Raw genomic sequence first — 27249 nt, 5'->3', positions numbered from 1 at the left:
ACCCCAGCCTTTCTGTACATGTGTCTGTGTGTCTGTCCTTTCCTCATTTCCTTGCTGCCCCTACTCAGGTTTCCAGGACTAGGCTGTGTGGGACAAGGCATTTTCTGTTGAAAGGACTTTGGTAACCTGACAGTACTTGGTGTTTTCTTTAGACTGATGTGACTTGAGATTCTCCTTCTCTCCAGTAAAGGCCATGAGCAAATCACCATAGTTATTTCTAAACTAAAAGCAAAAAGAATAGACTACACTACTTCCCCTTGCTCTTAAGTCAAGCCTAGAATAAGTGAGAGTCAGTGATTAACCATCTTTGTGACTCTGACACTTGAGGCTTAGTGTTAGCCCTATGTGTGTCTAAAAGCTGTGAGTGTGACCAACTCAAAATTGTAAGCTCAAAACATGAGAGCTTATGTGTGTGAGTACATGTCTGCATGTGTGAGTACATGTGTGTGTCAGAGGGGAGGGGTTTCAATCAAAGCTTCATACCATCTGAAGATTAACTGATAGAGCCCCTCCTTTTTATTTACTGTTGCCTTTGGCCCTTTACCTGGTGCTCTTTTGTGTTAAAAAGATTCTGTGTTACAAGTAACTCTGATCCTTCTTACACGTGAGGAGACTGAGGGCAGAGGACTAGATCTTAGCTGGATCCTGTATTTAGTATTTAATGCCAGTGTTCAGGTTCTTCACATGGTTCACACTGTCCTGCCTCATCATTAATGTGACAGTGTCTGCATGTGTCTGCTTATAAACTATGCACAGGAGAATACTAAAGAGCAAGGTGGTTTGCTGTATGATTCTTAAACTTCCCAGACACCTAACCCACTTATAGCCAATCCTGTATTTACTAAAGATGCAGTCTCTTACAGGTGCTGTTAACTTTACAGCTCAGACACCTATGTCTCATGTTCTCCTTTAGTCCCATTTTGCAATGAAAAGTCCAAGGCATTTCAGCCATGATGAATGCTTTTAGCTTAGTGTGTAAACTTAGCCCCACATTTGGGTACTTTCAGTCTAAGATTTATTTTCTTTTTTTTTTATAACTAAATTTCTTTTTTTTAAGATTTATTTATTTTAAGTGAGTACACTGTATCTATTTTCAGACACACCAGAAGAGGGGGCATCTGATGCCAGATGGGAATTGAACTCAGGACCTTTGGAAGAGCAGTCAGTGCTCTTAACCACTGAGCCATCTCTCTAGCTCAGGATTTATTTTCTAATCCACTTAATACAGTATCGTTTTGGTTTAGGGTCTATTTTGTCGTTTTGAGTGTTGAACTCACACTCACTGTTGATCTTGGGTTGGCCTCAGATTCAAGGTCCTCCTCCCTCAGCCTTTTAAGTGCTGAGATTTGCAGGTATGTCCCACCATGCCTGGTAACTTATTCTGTTTGGGGTGAGCTGACATTTCAAATACATGTGTGTGCCAAAAATAGACCATAATTAATCGTAAGCCCCGCACATAATGTTCTTTCTAGAATTATACCTTGAAGAAATTGCTGACCGCATAGCTGAAGTAGACATGGAATGCCAGACAGATGCATTTCTGGACAGACCACCAACACCCCTCTTCATTCCTGCCAAAACTGGCAAAGATGTGGCCACTCAGATACTAGAAGGAGAGGTACAGTACATCCTTCCCTCCACCTTGAAAAATGACATAAAGGTAGGCTTGGGTGGAGCTTCATGGAGGCAAGTATTTCTCAGTCAGGCTCTTTTTTTTTCTTTCCAGATAATTACCAAAGTATTTTTATCCTGTATTACCAAGAAATGTTCTCAAGTACACTATTCTGATTGTTTCTGCTTTCTGATAAAAATAATTCATTACAAACATTTTTACACATTCAATTTTTCTTACATGTTTACTGTATGTGTGTATCTAAGATATGTACCAAATAAGGAAGAGGACTAACTCTCATATAAGAGATTCCACAAGTCACTTATAGAGTACATAACTTTTACGAAAAGACTATATGTTTAAGAACCCTGAATGATATTTTTATTGCCATATGGAATGTGTGACTCGGCCAATTTATGGAGTTTACATCAGCAGCTACAGGAATGAGGATGTGGAGATGTAAGAATAAAGGAAGCTGAGAAACTCACTGAAATCTGGCAGGGAAGGGAGCTCTGCAGAGAAAGTGGTGACTTGTTAGACTCACTTCACAGGGAGTCTTAGTCTTTAGTTCAAATGTCATTTTTAAGAACAGCCAGTCAATGTTTAACAGAAAAACAAAATCAGAATATAAAAGACTGGACACTTCCCTTTCGTTTCAAAATTCCAGCTTAAACTCATTAAGTGTTTGAGTTCACATTGATTAACATAAATTTCCTTGATTGTTTAACTTGATAGATTTTGCCTGTATTTAGAATGTTCCTGTGTGCCCTGTGGGTTGTTTTGAGAGGTAAAGCACTCAGTGGCAGTAAGGGTCTGACTCACGGGCTACGCAGCAGGTCTCCTGGTCACCCCCTTTATATTCTTATCAGACACTTGGTTCATGATTACAATTGTGTTTGCTTTCTTTTGTTTAAGCTTTTTGACTTTGACCTTGAAGTCAAGCCAATGTTAGAGGTTTTGGTGGGGAAGACGATTGAACAGGCTCTTTTAGAGGTGATGGAAGAGGAGGAGCTAGCCAACCTGCGGGCCCGTCAGTACGAATATGAAGAGATAAGAAATGTCGAGTTGGCTGAGGTGCAGAGACTGGAAGAGCAAGAAAGAAGGCACCGAGAAGAAAAGGTGCAGCTGTCTGTCTGTCTGTCCACCTGTCTTGGTCTTTTACTTCCTCTCTTATTTCTTTGGGATTGACGTCAGAACCCTGCATATGCTGGCCCATCCCCTGTGTACAGCACCTAAAACTGTTCCTTAGTCTCTTGGCCACGTAATACATTATGTCCAAATTTACTTATAGCATACCTTGAATCCAGTAATCAATGGTAATTACTTATATGAAGAACACAACACATTGAGAAATGTTCCTGTGGAAGAGATCCACAGTCTTTGTTGCTCAGGTCCTTCCTATAGAGCACAAATCTCACATTTTGTAGATTCCACTTTCTATTAATATAACTAAGCCAGCTTCCCAAAGCTCCCAATGAAGTGCAGTTCTTCAATTGCATGAGTCCAACTGGATGGTGTTCTTAAATGGCAAGAGCTTGCAAGGAGCACTAGAGAAACAATACCTAGATTTGCAGTAGTCCAATAGCAGCAAGATAAAAGGAAAGAAAAGAGGCAGGAACTGCTGGGGCTCGTGGGCACAGACAGTCAGCAGACTGAAGAGAATGCTCAGTCTGTTTCTTGGTGGCCAGGCCCTGTTTCCAAATTATGTTTTATGAATCTTCAATAAGAAAAGTGTTATAACTCATTTTAATAAAATGTGTCAATAGCCTACAGGTAGAAAAATATACACTCAGTTATATTTAAGGGTCTTTCTGGTACTGACAGTGGCTGTCAGTCTTTCTTACACGCCGAATAGATAAAATAAAAGGCAGTGCCAGAATACCTAAACCAACAAGAACTGTTTTCCAAAGAGCCCAAAGCACTGTGAAGAAAAGTGCATTTGTAGAAAACGTCTACTAAATATGACATAATCAGCTGGTTTTAATATTTTCTCCCACAATTAATAATTCTTCCAAAATTAGTAACCATTTACATGAAGAGCATAGGGCTCTGTAGAAATGTTCTGTGCAGGTCTTTGCTTGCATATATAAAACAGGCACTGACTACAGAAGCTCTGTTGAGACACCGCTAAGATATTTACAAAGTATGTGTTTGCTGTCAGGAAGTAGATCATGGAATATAAGTTTTTAAACCTTGAAGATGGATTATTTGAAGAATATGTTAATGCCCCCACTTTTATACAGGCACATAGAAAAGCATTCATTAACTTTATAGATTAGATGTTATTTGACCTAAAGGAGGCAAATACACACACACACACACACACTACACATACACACACACACACACACACACAAGAAGCTTTCATGATCTCTAATGCCACTTTAGCCTTACTAATTCAAAGAGGTATTAAAAACAAGTCAAATCATTGGTTGATGTTCTTTAATGGAAGATACATAGAATATAATTCCAAGTAAGTACTACTTTATGATGTCACTAATAAAAAATACATACCAGTATCTGTCATGGTTGTTTTAGACAAGGTTTCCCTGTATAACCCAGGATAGCCTTTATAACACTGTATAATCCAGGATAACCTTTAACCCACCCTTCTCCTGCCTCAGTCTCCCTAGCACAGGAATTAATAGTGTGTGCCACTGTATCTAGCTGCCCTTATCTTGTTGATAATAATCATACACTAAGCATAAAAATTATTTTACTTGAAATGGGTCAGGAGATGAGTTTTACCTTAGGCTCCTTTATTCGTAAGCTCAACACTCACTAATTGTTCAAATGTATTACACTGTGGTGAGTCCTTGACAGACACGCTTTTACATCCTTAAGCCTAACTAGTCCTAGTGCCTGGGGGAACAAAATACTCAGCTCTCCATATTCAGTGACGTCTTTTCTCTTGGCAGGAGCGCCGTAAGAAACAGCAGTGGGAGATTGTGCATAAGCAGAATGAGACATCACAAAAAATCTCAGCTCGTGCATTTGCTCAGCGGTACCTGGCTGACCTTCTCCCGTCTGTCTTTGACAGTCTCAGGAATAGTGGCTACTTTTATGATCCAATTGAAAGAGGTTTGTGGAAACTCTTGTTAGATTCATTGTTATGCTGAGAATATTCTTACTGGTTCAAATGTATTTCATATGTAAGATCGTTGCCCTGTTTTTTGTTTTTTTTTTTTTTGGGGGGGGGGGTTGTAGTCCAGGACAGCATCAAACTTAAGATCCCCCTGCCTCCTCCTCTTCTTCCTTCTGGATGCTGCAAACACAGGTATGTGCCACCATGCCCTACCTTCTGACCATTTTTATTTTGAATTAGAATTTTTACATTTCTAAAACAAAAGATTAGTTATAGTTGTTTAGGTATCATACCTTCTCAGTATGTAATTTTGATGATTAGTTATCAAAAAAAGCTTAAATATTTAAAGCAGCGTATTATAAAGGTGTTGACTTAAGTTGTCAGCATCTCTTTATCGACAGGCAGGGTTATGTAATAGAAAGATTTGATGGGAACGCATGAGTTTAGGTCCCACTTTCATTAGCTTTATGACCACCAGTTTTCTCATTTTGAAATGATGATTTTTTTTATAAATTAAATCATAAAATATGTAAGATTTTTTTCTATATATAGACTCATTCTGTTTCTATAGAGAACCCTGGCCATCACATATTTTGGCACTAGGTGTGATATAGAGCAATTTTTTTAAGAATCTGAAACATTCCAGGCAGTGGTGGTGTATGTCTATAATTCAGCACTCAGGAGTCAGAGACAGGCATATCTCGTGAGTTCCAGGCCAGCCTGGTTTACAGACCGATTTCCAGGACAGCCAGAGCTACACAAGGAGAACCCTGTCTCAAAGCCACCCCCACCCCACCAAAACAAAGACATATATGGTTACTGGTTTTTTGACTTGCTAACGCCTCTCCTAGAAGCATGTCAGGCAGTAAAGCCTGTGATGTGTACTAGTTAACCAACTTATCTAGACAAATGCTTTTGATTATATTGGTTGACCTATATTGTGAGTAGCAGGGAATTTAGTGACTCTGTATTTCAAACTTGACAAATGGTGGAAAAACAAGAAAAACAATTATGCTGGTTGGCTGCACCTCGCATCTCTGGATAAACTGACAAAAGAAAACGGGGCCCGAGATGAACTGAGCCAGCTGCTGGCCTCTTAGATGGTAGCAGACAGCATGGACTCCATGCAGTTGACCAGCTCCAGATGTGCACGAAACATGGAGCTCAAACTGCAGAAGGTCAAGTAGAAGCACTGAAGAGCGATGAGATTGTCTGGATTCAACAAGTCTCCCACTCCCAGCTTCAGGGCATTAATGTTGGAAGCACAGGCACTAATTGGTAAAGAATCATGTCATGTAACTTGGGGTGGAGATGTGTGGGAGGACCCTATTGGGGCCGAGAGCTTTGAACTCTCAAACTCTCAAGCACTCCTCTCACCTGAGGAAGTCTCTTAGCAGAAGGTATAGTACCATTCCTGGTACCAAAATCTGTGTCAGCAAGGGTTCTGAGAAACAGTTGATAAACAGAATGACTCTGTGTATAAAATCAGGATTTGTTCAGCTAGTCCGGCTGCAGTCCGGCTAGTCCAACAGTCAGCTGTTTCCTGACAATCCAAAAACACAGTTAAGAGCTTCAGTCCATGCAGCCAGATGTCTCAGCTCATCTTCAGGACTCTAAGAGCCGTGCGGGAATAAACCCATAGTGAGAGTGAGGGTGAGAAGCCAGAGAGCAGAGCTTGTATCTTGTGTGTCTCTGTATAGGTTCCACTAGAAAGTGTGGCCCAGGTTTAAGGTGAGTCTTTCCACCTCAAACAATCCAGTCAAGGAAAAATCCCTCTCAGGGTGTTTTATTAGCTGCCTGCTTTGGTAACCACAGATGTATCAAGTGGAGGGCGGAGCTTAGCCCTTGCAGGTGTGCAGGTCTCCTGACGTGGAACTGCAGCTCCAGTGTTCAGCCCCACCCTCCTGTGTGTCAGCTGTCACTATGACAACTTACCTGGGGCAATCAGCTCAGTCAGTGGAAAGACTGATCTTAGCTCAGGGTTTTAGGAGTTTCGGTACGTGATCATATGTAGTCATTTGACTTTATTGTTTCTGGGCCTGTATGGGGAACACACAGAGAATCGAAGCTGTCACAGTAAACAGAAGGGTCCCAGTAACACCTTCAAGAAAAAACACTCTCCATCCACGGAGCAAACCATCAGCTGGGAACCAGGCTTTCAGCACATAAGCTTTGGGGAAACCGTTAAGATACCATAATAATAGATGTCTTATTATTGGTCACAGAGATCAGTAGTGTTTGTTTTTGTTTTCTGTTACATAATTTAAAACTTGAAAATGAAAATCTTACCTGAGATAGGGCACATATATATGTATAAAACTAAGAAATTCAATAGTCTACTACTCCCCATTATCATCCTTTTAATAACCATATGGTGCCTGACCCTAAAAACCATCTCGAACTAGAGTGTAGATTGCTATGGGCAGTCTTGTTAAAGTGTTTGCAGAGTGGATGTTCCCTTGAAGTTGGAGCAAAGTTTCTTCTAACAGAAGCATTTAGTCCCCACTTAATCTGCAGTGCTTTCTGAACGGGCCCTTCTCAGACACCCTTTCAGCTGGTCAGCCTCCACCACCTCTGCCCTCGAGGGAGGCGTTCTTCTCTTCCCAGCACTGCCAGCTCCCAGGTGTGCACCCCACTTCAGTGCCGTCTTCCTCTGCCCTCCCAGCTCAGATTGTGCCTGTGGGCCAGCTCTGCTTTCACTCTGTGGAAAACTGCACTTGTAAGATAGTGTTCTTACTGCAGTAGAATAGAAGTTAGCCAGAGCGTATTGAAAGAATGTGGCAAAAGCTATGCTATGTTGCTGCCTGTGCCCTGAACGACTGGACTCCTGACCCTACCTGCCCTTGGGGGTTGGAGGTGAGGCAACTCAGAGTCAACTACACAGACTCAGGGAGCAAGTGGGAAAGAGCAAGCAGCTCCTCTGAGCACTGATGCAAGCTCCGTTAGTCCCTTCCACCCGTGTCCCATTGATCCCAAGAAAGCATCTCTTCACAACAGTTCCTGATTGGCTGGCATTGTCTGCCCCAGCAATCCCTGGACTCTCAGGCCTTGGCAACCAGGTCCTGCAGGTGATGCTTTCATGAGGTCCCCGGCATTTACATAGAGGTGCCCCCAATCCCCGTTCCTGCTACTTTTTGAGTGTATTTAACGTTTTATGTTGAAAAACAGTGGTGCTGAGCAGTGTTACATTAGGAAAACACTGTATACAAGGATTTGCAGAAATGACTTAATGAAATTCTTTATTGCAGATATTGAGGTAGGATTCCTCCCATGGCTGATGAATGAAGTTGAGAAATCCATGGAACACAGCATGGTGGGAAGAACTGTGCTTGACAGTAAGTTACTTTCAATAAAGGCCATGTCCCAGATTTTCACGATGTGCAAGCGAGGGACACTACTGTTAGCGACGGCTCTGAAACCTTAAGGCTGTCAGCTGTATTACCAGTTTCCACCCTATTGTTCTGCTTTTCCTGTGATTTTATCATCTCTGTTGTTGCTTCAAAGACAGAAAGACATAACCTATTCAAAGTGTTAACTGATAGTTGTATGTGCTAAATGTATAAAGGCTGATGGGGGTGGGGGAGGCCAAGGGGATATTTCTACTCTAAAGTATGGAAACTCAAAATGACCTCAACTTTTCAGTGCTGATCCGTGAAGTGGTTGAAAGGAGGATAACCAATTATGAGCGTAAGGAAACCGCACAGTCTGCGCAGGGGCCGAATGGTGTGTTTAATGGTCCTGACACAGTGACAGATCCCTCGGTGAGTTTAGAATTACAGCAGTCAACCACATTCCACACCCAGAAGCCACTTTTAAACAGAGACTCCTCACAGGCAACACCATTCCAAGAAAGGAAGCCTGTGGACGAGGGGGACCCCTTACGGCAGAATGACCAGGCAGAACTAAGGGAGTCTGTAGGGGAGGAGCCGTCACAACCAGGATCACTGGAGCCAGAGAGCAGCTCAACATCTGCTCAGTAACAATGCAAGTCAGGTACTGCTGCGTGTGACCCAGACTTAGAGATTGTGTGATACTCAGCCACCAGATCTTTTCATCTAGTTGACTGAACAAATCAATTATGATTAAAAAAATAAAACTAATAAAAATGGCACTTTTTCATTCATTTAGCAGAATATTCAAAGGCCATGCTGTCTTACTAATAAGAATCTTGTATATATGTCTCATATATATATAATATATATAAACTAGTAAGTGTATCTCAACCCTCCTCCTCTTGCGGCTTAACTTGTCTTTGGTAGGTCTCCTGTCTCACTGAGATAATAGGTGCTGTCAGCCATCAAGCTTGTCTTCTCTGTTAAGAATACCTAAGCATTCTCCTGAAGGCTGGGGTGCAAAACCTGAGCCCTTGTTTGTAGAAAATCAAACAGCCACCCCTCCAGCATCAGTGTTTGACAGAGTCTCACTGACTGATCTGGACCTGTTGCTTCTTGCATCTTTCTTTTTCATATCTCATCCATAGAGAAGTTTCAGGCAGCACCAATCAAAGCAAAGCAGTCCCCTCCCTCCACACAACCTCTGTGGCCAGCTGGCTGGAAGTGCCCAGACCTTTTGTGGGCTATTTAGGCTCATGCATGATTCAACATTTAGGAAATATAAACATTCACTTTGTAACTAAAAAATGTGTTGTTTATTTATCTTATTCTTTACCAAATAGTATGACTTTCCATACTAATTAACGTAAGTTGCTTGTCTCTTAAAAATGTTGCAAGGTGTTGTGTATTGTGGAAAGCCATAGCATATAGAGGAGTCACTGCTGACTCTTAACTCAGCTGGTTTAGACCATTCCCTGCAGTAGTGGAAGGCACAGAGTACCATCTCAGCCAGCTGCTGGCGGTCACTGAAGCCTGCATTGTCAGGCAAGCGTTCAGTCATGGAGAGACTCTAGTCATGAAGTGCTATGACTTACTCACAATCCTCTGTAATTTCTTAAGACCAGAGCAAGAGTGTATGTGATTATAAATATAAAATGAGTGTACCCAGCTCTCTGTGTATTATATCACAATACTGCTTAAACATCATGGAAACTTCCTGAGTTGTGTAATCACATTTAGATTTCTATCTTCCTTTAGCTAAGTCAGCCAGCAGACATGAATGGGTACCAAGCAGGAGCTACAGACCTTAGGGGTACAGTGAGTCCTGAACAAGACAGGGCTCTCATAGTCTGGTGGTGTCGCCGTCTTGAGTAGATGCTACAAATGAAGATGCCAGAGCTAGGAAGGTAGAGTGATTTTGCAGCAGGTAACAGATGCAGTGAGTTATAGCACTATCACCAGAGCCTTGGCCAAGACTCCAACCTCATAAGCTTCCTCCTCTGCCCTTTGCCCTTGGGAGGCACTGACCACAACTTAAGTGAGTTACTGCTCTGCAGAATGTGAAACATTCAGCTCATTATTATCTACTGCTACTACTAATTAAAATTTAATTAATTTTTCATTTAAAATATTTAATTAAATTTTTAAAAATATAAAAATATTTTTATAATTTAAAAACTAGTACTAGTTTAAAGTAACTACAAGTTATTTAAAATTAACTTAAGGATAATTGCTTTTCACAACTGTTAATGTCCTTTGTAAAATTTAGTCCATTCAACATTTGCAACAGTTTCTTCAATAATTTCATACTTGTATATAATTCATTAGAATTACTTATGTTCCACACACTTTTTTATCTCCTTCCCACCCGTCAGCCCTTTCTGGCTCCCTACCAAACCCTTTCCCAAATCTGTGTCTGTTTTGTTTTGTGACCCACTGAGTTTATCTAGGGCCATCTGTGTGACCATGAGTTTGGAACTGTCTTTTGGGGCCTGGTGGGCTCCCCAGTGGTACAACTAAAGAGATGACCCCTTCTCCCAGTGTCTGTCAGTAGCCAATAGCGCTGCAGGAGGCACATGGCCCTCCCCCTTCATGGCTGCTGGTCCAGTCTTGTGCAGCCCCAGTACAGATGATTGCAGCTGTTCTGAGTTCAAGATTATGACAGCTGTGTTGTATCCAGAGGCATTTAAACAGCCTTGTGTGTCTTCCAGCTCTTCAAGTCATCCTGCCTGTCTGTATTGCCTGTACTGTGGCTGAGCCTTGGGGGTGGTGTAAAATGCCTTGTGTAGGGCTGAACCACCAGTTGTTTTCAGCACCTTAAGTTACTCTCTTTCTTTTTAAAGATTTATTATATATACAGTATTCTGCCTGCATGTATGCCTGCCATCCAGAAGAAAACACCAAATCTCTTTACAGATGGTTGTGAGCCATCATATGGTTGCTGGGAATTGAACTCAGGACCTCTGGAAAAGCAGGCAGTGTTCTTAATGTCTGAGCCCACCTTGAGTTTGTTTTCTACAAAGAGAAGCTTCTCTGATAAAGCTTGGAGTGAGACTGTGCCAATTCAAACAGCAGTAGTGAGACCCTGTTAGGGCTGTGACTTTCTCAGCCATGTGCCTTCAAGCACTTTCAGGTGTTTTGCATACACAGTGAATGCTGTACAGTTCCATAATTTATTGAAGTATTTTGTGTGCAATTCCACATTGAAACAGGCTTAGCCTTATCATCATCCATTCTAGGAAGAAACAGATAAGTGAGAGATGACGGTACTGTACCTTAGAGAAAAGGAACCGCCTTTATATTATATGGAAACAAGGATATTAAAAGTTTGAGTTTTCGTGGTTTAGGAAGTTTCCTCGGGCACAGTTGCAGTAGAGAGAAGGCAGCAAGCTAAGGTTCCTTGTATGACTGACCATACCCACAAGCAGATGCACAAACGGGTGGATGAACAGACACCTTCAACTCCATTGACTTTACTGACATTTGCTAACACTCCTTTTATGAACCCATCCTTCCTGTGGTCTCAGCTAGCGCTGAGATGCCAGGGTAAGCAATGACTGTGTAGTCACCGTACACAGACTGGAATCATGGCTTTGATCCCACATAACTAGAGAGAAGCTAGAATGTCATTTTCCCTACTTAACATCTGTAGGTTTGAGCCATGTGAGGGAGACAAACACAGCCTCAAAGTTCCTCCAAGAACTTGCAGGGACTGGCTCAAGCCACACCTTCTGGAATGGAATCTACCTACAAGCAGCTAACCCTCACTTCAGAGGACTCCTTTCTCAAAGCTCTCTTTTGTAAAACTGGGAAAAGAACTCACTTCGTGGGTTTCCGCTGCCTTTTTCTTCTATCCCAGCAAAGTCTGATTTTCTTATGTTGGCAAAAACAAGAACTACATCATCCAGCTTTATCTAATTTTCATTCCATATGTTCTGCCCATTCTAGAAAGTTTGATATGTTCTCCCTTATTCGTTTATCTTTATGTATTGTATAGCAGAGTAGCTTTGGCCATTTTCCTGAACATACCTAATGTGAAGCCGCTCTGCAGCGCCTAAGCTTAGGCTTCACTTTCCCAGATAGAACCAGCAGCCAGAGCCCATTCTCTCTTTACTGACTAGGGAATCTGGTAATTTCAACTAACTGTGAAAGGAAAGTTCAAAGTAAATACTTGTCAGTATACTGATTTTTAGAAAATAGGCGTTTTAAATGTGTTACAGTCTTCTAATACTTAGATTCCATTCATATGACCACTAGGGGTCATTAAAACACTGTAACTGTTAACTTGAGTTCAACTTTCTATGTAATTTAATGGCCATAGGAAAGCTTGGTATGCAGATACAATTTTATTATGTACTTGTGCCACAGATTTTCAGCCATAGAGAGAAGCCATCACTCCAGTAGGAAAAGCGATGTACTGGTTATTGTATTGTTATGCAAAATAAGACAGACCCAGAAAAACAGATGCCAATTTTTTTCTCTTACTTGTAGTCTTTAGCTTTGAATTGTGTGTGTGCATCTGTGTATATCTCTTTTTATGTCTGTATGTATATCTGTGTGTGTTTATCTTTGTATACATGTGTGTACATGTGTTGCTGTATTTGCCTTGTGTATATGTAGCATGTGTGTGTGTGTGTGTGTGAGAGAGAGAGAGAGAGAGAGAAGTAGAAAAGATACTGAAGGGGATGGTGATGGAATATTTGAGAGAAGAGGGGAGAGGGGGACCAGCAAGATGAGGGGAGGGGCAGGGGCCAAGGGGAGAAGAGTCTAGGAGAGGAAGGATAAGAGCAGTGTATAATGACATGTTGAAATGCCATAGTGAGCAAGCTTCGTGGTTTTGTGTGCTGATTTAATAACTTGTAGAGCAGTTGTTTAAAAATGCATTGCAGTCCTTGGAGATCCAGACTCCCATTGCAGACTTACCTTGCTCTAACGTCATCTGCCAACTTAGTCGGGTGCCAGACTCACTCACGATTGCTGTAGACGGAGTTCTGCTATACTCAGTGACTTCAGTCTTCGCCCCAACTCTGGATCCTCAACAGATGTCCTTCCTGTCAGCTTCTCTTTGTTACTATCATATCTGTCATTCTTCTTCTCCTGTGGGCCCTAGCCTTCAAATGGAGGTTGTCAGACTTGCTGGCAAGCACCTTGCATACTAACTTACATCACCAGCCCTAATCTCTCCCTGTTCACTCTGAAACTGAGGCTGTTTTTACCTCATGAGTAGGAAACAGTTCTTTTCTGTTCAGTTCTGTCACCCCTGGCTGGGTAGTGCTAAGTGCTTAGTCACTTGCCTGCTCTTGACACTGTCATTAGGAGTTCTTTTATACCAGTTAAAAGCTATCCCAGGGCACATGTAAAGGTGCCTGCTATTAAGCCTGACACTCTTGAGTTGAGACTCCGAGACCCACAGAGTAGGAGAGAAGTGACTCCTTTAGGTTGTCATCACCTCCACATAGGTTCCGTGGTGTAAGCATTCACACACATTCATATGTACACCAGATAGAAAAAGCTGAGTGCCTTACCATTCCTGTTCTTAGGTGTAATCATTAGGGGTTCTCAATTGTGATTACAGAGGGCAGAACTTTATTACATCAGCATGCACATATAACCCAATAAATCTCTTTTTCCCTAGATGTTCTCTCAGTGAGATTCCATTCCTCCCGGTTGTTCCTGTGCCAGAGTTTTGCAGCCTCTCTTCCTTGCCCTGTAACCACTGCTATGAAACTTGTACTCATTCTGGTTCTTCTCATGTGTCTCTGAAGCCCAGATGCCATTGGACCTGTAGTCTCACCACTTTGCAGTACTTTAAGACTCTTATTCCCTGTGAGTTAGGTAGCATCAACACACATCCTCTTTCTCAAATACATACAGACACATCATATAGAACCACTGTTCTATATCTGAGAGTAGTGACTCTTTCACAGGGTTTGCCTAATACCATCAGAAAACAGATATTTACATTTTAATTCATAACACTTGCAAAATTAAGTCATGAAGTAGCAATGGAAATAGTTTTATAGTTGGGGTCACCACGGCATGAGGAACTCTATTAAAGGGTTGCAGTGTTAGGAAGGTTGAGAACCACTGGTCTAGGACATGGGAAGAAGTAAAATGATGTTGAGTAAGTGCAACACCACAAGGTCTACAACTCAGACCTGCTCTAACATAGTCCTGTGTTGACTCTTAGGTAAAATTGCACAGATGTTGAAGGTGACATACAAGGGGAAAGCCATTGCTGTGAGCACAGCATGGAGCTAACAGTCACAAGAGAGAAGCATGGGAAGATGTCTCTTGAAGTTTAAGTCTGGGCTAAAACAAAACAGTTTATACAGTCTTCAGTCCTAAACATTGTATTATGGCACAGGACAGGAATTACCTGCCATATGTGGAGGGGAACACACAGCCACCACCACCTTGAATTCTGGAATAAGGGCCTCTCAAATTTCCCTGTCTCAGTCTTGTTTCAGCCCCAGGCCCTGGAGACCAGCAGACTCGGGCAATGACAGCTGACAGGTAGCCTAGCAGCCACTGAAGGGAGTCAGATAGGCTCAATGTCCCACAACACCACATTCCAAAGATCCTTGTCACTGTTTGACTTTGGGTTAGCTCCCTGGAAAAGCCCATGTTTAGGGCATGACTTTATTTGACTTGACTCAGAGTTTGCTCATTGATAAACCAGGGCATTGTTATTAAATAATAAATCGGGCGTGAGTATAACTCAACATACTCATATACAGTATGACTACCTAAGATGGAGGCTAGAGTAGAAGCAGTAAGAGGCAGTAGAGAACCTGTGATCGATGGGCACGGGAGCTTAGGAAACAATGACATACTCCTGGGGTCTGTGTGGAGGATGACTGTGTGTGTGCCCAGGAAAGACCTGAGATGGCATTGCCCATTGGAGGCATGCCCAACCTCTGTAGAGCCTCTCAGCAAAGGATGGAAGACTTTGTGACTCACTTACACCGTTCATCAGGAACTGAGTTCAGTTCCCCAAGGCATGCACAGAGGAGGGGGAGAGCTCACTCCTGCATGTTGTCTTCCGACCTCCCTCCTCATGCACAGTGGCATGCACTGCCCCCCAACACACATAAGAATGGTTTGGAAAGGGATATTTTAAATATGTATTCTGATTGCCAACCCACTAACTTTACTGAACAGATTCTAGTGGTCACCCAGAACAGAGAAGAGAATTTGACAGTATTTTTACAAGAAGGTTATTATAAAGAGTAAAATATGGGCTGGAGAGATGGCTCAGTAGTTAAGAGTACTGACTGCTCTTCCAGAGGTCCTGAGTTCAATTCCCAGCACCCACATGGTGGCTCACACTCATCTATACGAGAATCTGGTGCCCTCTTCTGGTGTGTCTGAAAACAGCTACAGTTATTCTTTTTCTCAAGATAAAATTAAAAACCGAGACAAAAAACTCAAAGTAAGGATGGGACAAGAATCTGTCTTCCAGGGCTGGAAAGATGATGGCTCAGTGGTTAAGAGCACTGACTGTTCTTCCAGAGCTCCTAAGTTCAATTCCCAACAACCACATGGTGGCTCACAACCATCTGTAATGGGATCTGATGCCTTCTTCTGGTGTGTCTGAAGACAGCAACAATGTACTCATACACATAAAATAAATCTTTAAAACAAAAAAAAAAAAAAAAAAAGAATCTGTCTTCTAAAGTACTATGTCATACTTAACTCAGAAATATCCAGGACTTACCTAAAAGAAATTTTAACAAAACATTTTAAATTGGAAAGTATATTCATGAAAAGGAACAAAGGTCTGTCTGAAGAAGCTATGTGAGGAAGTCCAGATTTCAGCTTACAGAAAAAATTACTTGAATCATCTACATGTTCAAAGAGCTGAAGGAAACAGTGCCTGAGAACTAGTGTGTGAGAATGTGATTTCATCCACTAGCAAAATCAGTGAAAGTCAGAACCAGTGGGGCTGAGAGATGGCTTAGGTAAAAGAGCACAGGCTGTTCTTCAGAGGACCAGGGCTCAGTACCCAGCATCCACATGGTGGTTCACATGGTCTGCAACACCAGTCCCAGGGGATCCAATGCTGCCTTCTGGCTTCGTCACACACCAAGCACACGTGTGGTGCACAGACAGCAAAGTACCCTTCGGAACCAAGAAGAAGAAAGCCAGGTAGAAATTCTGGTGTTCAAAGGTACAGACTCTAAAATCAAAGCCTCTCTCTGGAACTTCCATAAGCAGGTTTGATCTGTGAAGAAATAATCCCTGAAACCAGAATTAATAAAATAAAATAAATCCACTCCGAGGAACAGGAAGGAAATGAGAGAAAGCTAATGAATAGAGTCTCAGAGACCTGCCCAAAGCCATCAGGCATTCCTCGATGTGAACAAGGAATACCAGACAGAAGAGAGTCTGGAAGATTTGTAGGCACATGGCTATATATGGTAGAAAGTACTTGGTTCCCATCCGAGAGGCTTAGGGAGCCCTCCACAGAGTAAAGACAACACGGTGATGTGCCACTGGGTTCCAAGAGGCCAGGGAGACTGTGAAGGTAGCAAGGCAAACATAACTCATCCTGTGCACGTGCTCCTCGGGTTGTCAAGTGACTTTACACTGTACAGACATCACTGCGTTCAGAAGGCACGAGGACATCCGTGCGTTCAGAGAGAAGGACTGTGAGTCAGGAATTGTAAGGGACAATGAAACTGCTCTTCAACTGAACAAAAAATAAAACATTGCCAGATAGTAAAAAATTGATCAGTCCCAACACACCACATGGATACACTACACATATGTACACACACAAGTACACATGGACACAAAAGAGCTATGACTAGTAGCCCTACCCTCCAGAAAATACTAAGGCTGAAATGAAAAAAATAGTAACTTAGATGCATGCAAATAAAAAGTATCAATAAAAATTATATATATACGTATATAAAAACTAACTTTGTAACTTTTTCTTTTACCACTTAAGAAAGTGCATAATAAAACAGTCATCATAAAGCTACCAATGAGATCCTAATGTATCCAGAAGAAACTTTCAGATTAGCAGTCCACAGGTGGGGAGACAGGATGATCCTAGAAGGAAATGCTCATTTACTATTCAAGTTAAGCCTGTATTGGTCTAAAGTAGATTAATTCAATTAAAATGTGAGCTGTAATCCCCAGAGCAGCCACTAAGAATTTTTAAAGAGAATAATAAAAAGGAAGCAAAGTATTGCATTGTGTAGTGGAAGACATACATTTAATATAAAAAGGAGGCAGTAATGGAGAAACAGAAGCATTAAAATGAGTAAGACCTGTGGAAACAGCAAAATGGTAGAGGAGTCTCATAAGTAGTTACCCTAAATGACTTATACACTCCGGCTTTCGAAGGCAGTGACTAGCAGAGTATGAAGTAGAATAACTATAACCCAACCATACTATCTACAAGAAATACAACTTGACGCGCTTGAAGGAATCTCTGTTTAAAGTGCATGTCTAGGGAAGACATGAAATTCAAAGAGACAGGTATGTTCAAAGTAAAGGTGTGGAAAATGATACAAAACCTGAGTCCAAGGAGCAGCTCTGCTGTGGAGACTGCACTCAGACTGCATTGCTGCGACAGACCCTTGCAGGGGTTCACACGGAGCACATACTTACTTCAGTTTGCAGTCCTGGGCATTTAGTCTGCAAGTCAGTGAGTCCGTTGTACAGGCCTGAAATGAGATTGTGGGAAGTAGCAGGTAGCGTAGGCCACTTGCCTCATGATGGCCAGAAATAGCAGAGAGACAAGGAAGATATAGAAAAACTGTTAACATGATCATTGCTGACCATGTATATCCGTCAAGTTATTACACCGCCTCCTATTAATATGTAATATGCCAATTTAAAAAAATTACCTGTCACAGAAAAAACATAATCTTAAAAAAAAAAAAAAAAAAAAAAAAAGCTGCATGCCAAGATGTACCAGCTCCAGGAACTAGCAATGGTGACTTTCAAACAGCTATTAGAAATGCCTCTGATGAAGTAAAACAAGAACAAAGTGAAAAATAAGAAATCCCAGCATTAACGAAAAAACCAGTTGGTACTCCAGAACTGAAAAGCAGTGTCAGCCTCCCATTCACCCACCAAGGAATCAGAGCTCAAGGGCCACTACACTGTGAAGCCTTCCGGGGGCTCCAGCAGCCGGCAGCACACACGAGAAGGAGGAAAACTCATAGAAGAGTAGATGCGAGGAGAGCCTCCTCACTTCAGTCAGCGGCTCTGGCTGAGCAGAGCTGGGTCCTTTTGATTCTAGGAGAGGAACATCCGGTCCTGCAGCCTTCAGCGGGTAGGATCTACTGCAGATAGAAGTGTTGTGCCTTCTTTGACATTGTCAGGTCTTGGGATGACAAGCCTGATGACTCTGTATACCGTAAGTGAGCCAGTGGCTTGTGCTGAATTCCACTGGGGTTTACTTCACTGGCTTGGGCTCTTGGCAACAGCCAGCATCTGGGCAGCAGAGAGTAGAGCTTCAATCATCATATGCCACGCGGCCAGCTGCATCCCTGGAAGGCCAGTCTGCCAAGCATGGGTACTGAATAAGTTACTTTAACTTCATTGTTCAGCCCCAAATTCAAAGTATGCATCCTTCCTAGATGCCCCATCTTCTAGGCCTTTTGTAGCTCTGAAGCAGCAGACCTTGGCCCACAGGGCCTGTTACATCAGTTGACTTTGTTACCTGTGGGTCCAAGTCCACCGCTTGTGGTGTCCAAGCTTTTATGTCATAGTTCACATTGTGTCTTCTATGCTGGTTGATGGTTGCCCACAAAGACCACTCAGTTTACCAATAATCACAGCTCGGAGAGCTAGCCACATGGTCATGTGACTTGCAGAGCCACATAGAACACAGTACTCATAAGGGTTCCTAACAAGACATATGTTCTATGTCATTGTCTTAAAATTCTTTTGTTTGGTTGGTTGATTTTTGTTTTTGTTTTTGTTTTTTTTTAACAAGGTTTCTCTTTATAGCTCTGGATATACTGAAATTTACTCTCTAGACAAAGCTGGCCTTGAACTCACAGACATCTGCCTGCCTCTGCTTCCCAAGAGCTGGGATTAAAGGCTTTCAACACTATATCTGGTGTCTTAAAATTCTTAATCTTTAAATAAGGGTCTCTGTTTTGTTTGGCACTGGGTGTAAATTGTGTAGTTACACCCATCCAGAATGTTTGTAGATCACCATCCAACTTCTTTCTTATTCCTGTGTTTGGCAAGCTGATTTTTCTTCCACACCACTGATGTTGACCCTTATCCGACATGGGAGGGCAGACATTCCCATGACTGGCCCCAAGTCACAAATGGCCTTGTCATCAGCATTCACCATAGCCAGATTAACCCAGTGGATATCAGTGTCTTGAGAACTCTCACCAGCCATTTGATCAAGCTTAGCTGAGAATGGTATCATCATGCACAACTCTGTTACATAGAACCAAGAGTGAAACCATTCATAGAATGGAGGGGTCCAGAATATTCTGCCAATACAAAGGTGGTTGCTTGGTCACACTGGGCCCAAGGAATGACTATATAGAGCCATTAGAAGCAGTTGGTGGCCATTCTCCCTTTAGTGGACACTACTGTGTGAAACTGAATACAGCTGGCTTCTGAGATGATGAGACTAGTTTCCACAGAGCATTCTTGGTGGCGTCCTGAGATGAGTGCAGCCTGCCCTGTTTTGAAGTTCGTTCCCAGCAGTCTCTTCCACGATGTTAGCATCATTTGTCTGCCCATTCTTACCAGTTTCACTAGCCTGGGAAGCCCTTGAGGACCAAGATACATTTTGTTTGACTTCTCAGTATCCACATAGAAGGATCTATAATATTTGTTCAATGAGTAAATGAAGGAAGGATTAGCCAGGTAATGTTGTCTTAGTGTGGTCAGACTTTCGGTCTGTCAAGAACAACTCATTTGTTTTCTATGTTTTCAAGCCTCATGATTTGCAGATAACTTGGGCTTCTAGCTTCACAAGTCCCATCTTTAGCTTGCAAATGATGGCCACGCAAATGACCATTTTGCTTCCTTTTTTACTTCATAGAATTTATAATTCTTTTGTGTGAGCCTTGTTTTCAGGTCTTTCCCCATGACCTTGATTCTCCCTGAATTTGTTCTCTATTTGTTTTCTGAAATGGGTCTCTAACACATTATTTCAGGGGCTGGGGTAATGGCTCAATTTGTAGAGTCTTTGCCTAATAGACATTAGGCTGTGAATTTGATTCCCCATACTGGATAAAGTAGACGTGGTGGAGGATCAGAAGTTCAAAGTCATCCTCATCAATAAAGTGAGTTCAAGGCTAGGCCTGAGCCATGTTGAGACCCTGTCCAATAATAATACAACCTCTAACGGCTTATTTCAGAGATTACTACGCCATCTTAAAATTCTTTCAAAAACAATTTCTCTGTTAACTCCCGCCTCCCTTTTTAGTCACCTTACTGGGATGAACCAAGTTGCCCAGTGCTGTGAAGGTTCTTGTTTAATGTTACTGGGTTCTCCATCCCCTGTGAGAGCCGTGTCTCCAGATATCTGGATGGGACTCCCTTCTCAAAGAAGACAGGGTCCCAGAGGCCAAGAGTCACGAAGCTGTGTGCTTTGTGCTGCCCTGTCTGACAGGAAGGCACTGGCTGCCTGAGGCAGCGGGAGAGAAGAGCAGGGTGTGACCTGTGCCCAGGAGGGAGAAAGTGTCTAAGGCAGCGCTGGGGATTCTGACCCTGCAGGTGCAGCCCACCGCCCTTGAATAGGTTTACTGCCAAGCGTAGAGTGCTGCTCAACAGTAAACAATGGTGTCTACACTAGGAAAGAAGCAGCGGCCACCACGGTACAGCAGACAAACTCGGGATATTCCACAGCAGGACCTCCCAGCGACTCTGCTCCACACAGCTACCACCTTTTTCCCACAGTTCCCTAGTGACTTTAACCATCTCCCAGGAAATAGCTTGGGCATTACGGCCGAGCTGGCTGCTGCACCAAGTGACCAGCAGTGGTACAGCACAAAATTCATCAGCCCTGGGAGACAAAGGGGCTAGGTCCTCAACCTCTAGTGTCCAGGCAGACTTTCCATCAGAGAGCGGCTTCACAAAGGCCTCACACCCCACACCCACACCCCAGGAGCCCAGACTCAAAAGACACACAGTCAAAAGACACACAGCTGGCTTGTCACACAAATGAGCACTATCAGAACATTGGCAACTCCCAAACAAGCTTCACCCAGCCCTGCCTTCTCCTCCGCTTTGGGCAGACAGTGTCTTTCCAAAGGAGGGGGCGGGGCAAGGAATGATCTTCCATTCTCTACCTCCTCACCTAGAGGACCCTGATGGCCAGTTCTCCCAGCCTCGGGCCCACTGACTTCTGAGAAATCAGAAAGAGCAGGCTGCCTCTGCAGCAAGGTGGGAAGGGAAAGGGCGGAGAACACCTTGCCTGCAATCAGCTGATAGAGAAGGGTTTCTAGCCAGAGGAGAGTTGGGTGGAAGGTTTTTACTTTGTCATTTTTATCTCTCTCTTTTGTGTCTATTTATTTATGTGTTTTACCATAATTTTTAAACACTGAGAAAAGTTGTTGAGTCTGTCGAGGATTTCATCTAAGAGGAATGAGGAACAGCTCTCTGAACGGTTTAAATTGCTGCCAGGCCCCTTCTCAGGTCCAGCCTGCGACCTCAAATGTAGATCCCAGTGATGGTAGTGAAATTCTCACTGCCAGCTGCTGCTCTAGTCTTTGTTTCACAATCATTTGGCTTCTCTAAATGTAACATAAAGGGAGGGCGAACAGAGGCAGGGCACTGAGTTTCTAAACAGACAGTCCCACCAGGCTGCCACCTTCCCTGTGGCAAATGTTAACACTCGGTATCCAGCAGGTTCTTTAATATCATCACTGAAGCCATTATAACCCATGGGAGAAACAAAGTGTGGCTTCTCATTCTTTATGCCTGTGCCTTGGGATGCTTCCATGGAAGTTTAGACACTCCCCTGGATGGCAGGAACTCGGAGCACTTTGTACAATGCTGAACTGAGTTCATTTATGAGGGTTGTGAGATTTTATTCTTTGTCTTCATAGAACTATGTCTTGTTACGTTGTTTTTAAAGGTTGAATGGGACATTAGCCTGAGGTTTCTTAGACAGAAATGAAGGTAACTAAGGCTCTCCAAGAACAAATGATACTTTTAAGGTCCGAGATGAGCACAAGAGAATTATATTAAAAACATTCATAAGCCCAGAGATGCAGGAAGGCCACCCACCATGCTGGACTGGCAGTTCCAGCACCAGTGAGCAAACATGACATGCACAAATGTCATAGCCCTGACTGCATTATCCAGTCATGAGACACTGGGTTTGTCTTCACAAGGTCCAGGAAGATGGCAGTATTATCTCTGATGTGTCATGCAGAGCATTCCAGTACATTGTGTATGGTTAAAAAAAGCTAGTTTTTATCATAAAAACTGCTGTCTTGTTAGACCAACTAGGTCTAAACAACTTGCAGGCATGTCGGTCCGTCAGTCTGCTACACACCTAAATGAATCCATTTGGTGGGTTGCACTTTTCAGATCATTAAGTGGAGAAATAACAATTCTTTCAAAAGATGATCTACTTCAAAAGGACTAATTGAAAATGTGTATACACTCAGATTATTTTTATATAGGGAAAATGCTTTGTTCTTTCCTGCATAGATTGACATCTCCTGAGACAACTGGAGTAAATCTTGAGTGGGACATGATACCATGTTTATATTTTTAAGGATAATTACAGCAGCTCTATAAAAAATTGGGAAAGAATGGAAATAAGGTTAGTTGGTAATATTCAAACACTGAGACAAGAGGGTAAGGCTTTGTGGGGTCTGTACACTGTGCTAGGGACAGACACAGACGGAGGTCAGGAAAGGCGGAGGCGGGTGTCTGAAACCGTACAGGGAGACAAAGCTACATTCTAGTGAAGAAACTGGGCTGCAAGCTCAGTCTGCTTTTGCCTTCCTGGAGTGGAAATTTGACGGTGTGTCCTCTGCTGCATCGGGTTCATGGTCAGTGAAACAGCTGCACTTTCGGAAGGAAAAAGCAAACACTGATTGTTTTCTGCATTAAAAAAAAAAAAAAAAAAAAAAAAGTTTTTCCCTAAAAATCTGCATGCCTTGGGCTGGAGAGATGGCTAAGCAGCTAAGAGCACTGACCGCTCTTCCAGAGGTCCTGAGTTCAATTTCCAGCAACTGCGTGGTGGCTCACAACCATCTATAATGGGATCTGATTCCCTCTTCTGGTGTGTCTGAAGACAGCAATGGTATACACATATACATAAAATAAACAGATCTTTTTAAAAAATCTGCATGCCAGAACAAAGGTACAGCGTGTATCATGCACAGATGCAGCTCACTGTCCGTTGTGCCCTAAATGTATGTGTGTGTGTTTGCCTCAGGCTGGCCCTTCCTCTCTGGTTCTGAGATAACAGTATGACCAAAACAGACCTGCACTCCACCCTGTGTGATATGCAATATGCATACACTAGCCTCTGACACTTGGGGACAGCCATGTGCCCTCCCTGCTGTGAGTAGAGACTAGGACCCTCTTGACAGTGGCAGCAGCAGCTAGCTTTCAGGGAAGGGAAGACAGCAGCTGCCATCTTGGAGCCCAATGGGTTTGTGTTTTAGAGAAACACTCCTTAGATGAAAAAGTAAACTGCTCGGGGACAAGTGTTTGGGCAAGAGACAGTGGTCCAGGGCACCGAACCTTGTAGGAGAGAAGGGAGTGAGGAGTGGAGACATCCACAAGAAGACAGCTGTGGAGTACAGGAGGTGGAAAGAGGAGCTAGGGACTGACCAGATGATGCATTCGGAAGAGCAGGATGGGGAGGGGACCAACGAGGTGACTGGCAGGCAGATGCTGCCCCTAAGGAGTCACTCAGAGCTCCTCTTGGCAATGTGTTATAATAAATTTTAAACCATGCACATTTAAAAATCAAATTTTATAAATGAATGTATATGCATATGTATGAGACAGATACATATCCTTTATAAGGTCTGATTAAATATCCATATATGGATATAAAAGGAAAGTCATATTTTCCATGAATGCATGTCAAGGCTGACAGTGACAGCAAAAAGCCCTTAATGGCTGTTTTTGTGGCTTACTTAGCACCTGCTCTGGCTAACCTGTCATTTTGTTTTTCTGCCATACAGCTAGCTGTCCCTGGAAGAAGAAATGGTTGTGATCAGTAAAGAGTCCCCAAAGCTGTTAGGTGATCTTTAGAGTCTGTGACTGAGCAGTCATGGCCAAGGAGACTTTGCAAAGAGCTGCTGTTGTGGCTTTGAGATGGGAAGGGGACTCTGGGTTACACAGGCAGACTCTGTGTTTGTTACTTTGTCATTTCTATGTCAGAGCATCGAAAAAAGCAGCTTAAGGAAGAAAGGGGTGAATCTGGGTTACGGTTTAAGGGATACAGTCCATTTCGGTGGGAAAGGCCTGGTGCAGGAAAAGAAGCCCCACTGGTCTAGAAGCATGGCTTCTGGCCAAGTATAGGTGGTACACGCCTTTAATCCTGCCATTTGGGAGGCAGAGGCAGGCTTATCTGTGAGTTCCAGGCTACTCTGATCTATATAGTGAGTTCCAGGACAGCCAGAGCTATATAGTGAGACCCTGTCTCAGAAGAAGAAAGCAAAGCAAAAGAAATGTGGCTTTTGTTTGTTGGCTAAAGTTGCTGCCAAAGTGGTTGCTATGCTTGGATTTTTCTAAGAAGTGTTTGTTTTTTTTTTAAGTCCCTAATTCTAATAAACATCATTTCAAATTTCAAATATGTACATGTGTATGTTCGTATGTATAAGGGTATACATATGGGTGGCTGCTCATACAAGTATTTGTGCAACCTTATAGAGGCCAGAGGCTGACATAAATAAGGTAGTAGGCAGGCAAGCCAGCCAACAGGCAGGTAGACCTGCCTTCCTCTAAGGAAAAAACCTAAAATGTGCAAATTACGCAAAGGACTCATCAATTTGTTATTTCTAGCATGTTTTCAGTCCTTGTGTGTACCTGCTATAGTTAGTCCTCACACAGCCACAGTGTGTGGATGCTAATACGAGCTATCATAAAGTTTACAATAGTTTTTAAAGGTGAGGTGATTACCTCATCAGAAAGAACTGCTTCAGCACTTCATCAAGTGTGACTCAGTACCTTTTGGTTCCAGGTTTGGGTTTTTAAGGGGGGGGGGTCTTGTGACACAGCCACAGTTAGCCTGGAGCTTACAATCCTGATGCCTCAGTTTCCCAGACATGAATCACCTACAGGCACACATCGCTGCAGCTGGCTTAGTCACTGCAGTGCTAAGTCTATTTAATCTTTAGACAAAGAAAGCATTGTGTGTTTCTTTCTGCTGGAGTGTTTACCCCCTAGTCTACTTTCATTGAACTCTTGGCTGGATGCCAGGTTCTGAGAAGTGGGATTCATGGGAAATCACACATCCAGCTACTCTTTTAGTTTTCTTCAACAGATGACTGTCCTTCATTAATTCATATTTTGTATATCTGTGTCTTACAGGGGTTCAAGTTGTTCCCAGACCCAGCTTCACCCTTGTGATCAAGAAGATTTTAGCAGCAGCCTTAGAAACCATTGGCTTATTTTTAATTGGAGGTGGGGGTGAAAATGTGAAGGCTTTTTTTTCTTTTTGTGGTTAATTTATATGCCTATTGTAGATTATTCATTAAAATCTTTTTTCTTAAAACATCATCGTCTTCAATTGTTAGAAAAACGGTCTCTTTTCAAAATGAAGAAATACCAACACACAAAACGTCCTGCAAAGTGTGACAGTCCCCACTGCATGCTGGCAAGGGGGTGGGGGGCACACTTAAGAAGGAACCCAGGGAGTAGGTCTGCACTGTGGGGAGAAAACACAGCTGAGCTGTATACTTTGCCACACTGTCTTGGTCAGCAAATATTTATGTAGGCTGTGTGTTGGGACCCATCATGGAGACTTAGAACACATGAGTGAGCAAACAGCTGGGTTCTGCCCTGACCTACAGTTCCTGATCGTTGTTAACAGAGTTCTGCCTCCCTCCCTGGGCAAGCTTCTTAAGCCTCCTTATGGCTGAGGTGAGATACTCCTAAAGGAGTTGTTGGCTGGCTGGCTGGCTGGTTGGTTGGTTGGTTTGGTTGCTTGCTTGGTTGGTTGGTTTATTGCTTGCTTGCTTGCTTGCTTGGAACCTGAAGATAACATAACAAAGCTCATATTTTTAAAAAGGCCCCCAAAACTACTTCATTTCACTAGATTTGCATGTGTGAGTGTTTAACCTGCATGCATGCTTGTGTATTTGGAGGCCAGAAAGAGGCTTTAGATCCCCTAGGACTGAAGTTACAGGTGATTATAAGTTATCATGTGGATGCTGGAAATTGAACCCCGGTTGCCTAAATGAGAAGCCAGGACTCAAGCACTGAGCCATCTCTCCAGCCCCACTGAAGGTAATTTTTATTTGTTTTCTGAGACAAGGTCTCTGTGTGGTCCTAGCTATCCTGGAACTCACTCTGTAGACCAGGCTGGCCTCAAACTCAACAGATCTACCCGCCTCTGTCTCCCAGGTGCTGGGACTGAAGGTGTTCACCACACCCAGCTGAAAGTACTTTTCAAAACAGTACTTTTTTTTTCTTCAGTGAAAACAGGTTATGATTTAACCAGTCTGCATAAGGGTCTGAACATTATTATTTTTTAATCTTAGTTTGGTGGGAAGTTCAGTCACAGATGAATGTTCTCTCAAACACCAGTCTCCTATTTTAATTTTACTTAGAATGCAATTCTCAGCGTTAGAGAAAAGTAGAAGTTGAAATAATAAATTAAATGATGTGACCCAACTCTAGCTACGTCTGCCTGCTCTATAACCTCCAAAGATCAGAGCTGGGGACTAATAATCACACATGGCCCTCGAGGGGCGTGGCTTAGCTGACTCCACCTCTTCCTCAACCGTTTCCAGCAAAGTGAGAGTTCAAGTCCTTTAGAGACAAATACCAGAAATGTGTCTCGCGATTATCTTACCTTCCTTACCTTCCTGTTGTAATAAAATACTCTGACGGGAAGCTAAATGGGAGTCCCAGAAAGAGAGAGAGAGAAGCCTCAGGCTGAAGGATCTACTTGCGCGGAGGAAGTGCAGGTTACTGAGTCGGTGAGGTCCCGACAGCGGTGCAGGGGGATGGCCACGGAGGCTGGAGGAACCAGAGCAGAACATTCATTGGAAAAGTTGAGGTAACATAGGAGAAAGGAATGA

At 42.9% G+C, this 27249-nt stretch overlaps 1 protein-coding gene across 3 annotated transcripts in view; it reads left to right on the top strand.

Annotated features, from left to right (window-relative positions):
• RSPH3 (radial spoke head 3) overlaps positions 1-25650 on the top strand; it is a 44803-nt gene extending 19153 nt beyond the window's left edge. The window contains exons 4-9 of one of the 3 annotated variants that reach the window (XM_080941849.1): positions 1473-1618; positions 2528-2731; positions 4531-4693; positions 7946-8032; positions 8340-8458; positions 25535-25650. In XM_080941849.1, coding sequence (XP_080797975.1) covers positions 1473-1618; positions 2528-2731; positions 4531-4693; positions 7946-8032; positions 8340-8458; positions 25535-25573 — 758 coding nt within the window. In that variant the 3' untranslated portion in view covers positions 25574-25650. Of the gene's footprint in view, positions 1-1472; positions 1619-2527; positions 2732-4530; positions 4694-7945; positions 8033-8339; positions 8459-8530; positions 8734-13664; positions 13827-25534 lie in introns of those variants that run through there. The other 2 variants (XM_080941850.1, XM_080941848.1) reach the window with 2 other exon arrangements.
• The last annotated feature ends 1599 nt before the right edge of the window (positions 25651-27249 follow it).

The sequence above is a fragment of the Micromys minutus genome (genome assembly GCF_963924665.1).
Source record: "Micromys minutus genome assembly, chromosome: 30".
Lineage (NCBI taxonomy): Eukaryota > Metazoa > Chordata > Mammalia > Rodentia > Muridae > Micromys > Micromys minutus.
The sequence above is the reverse complement of the archived record's forward strand: the minus strand, read 5'-3'. Positions and strand labels throughout refer to the sequence as shown.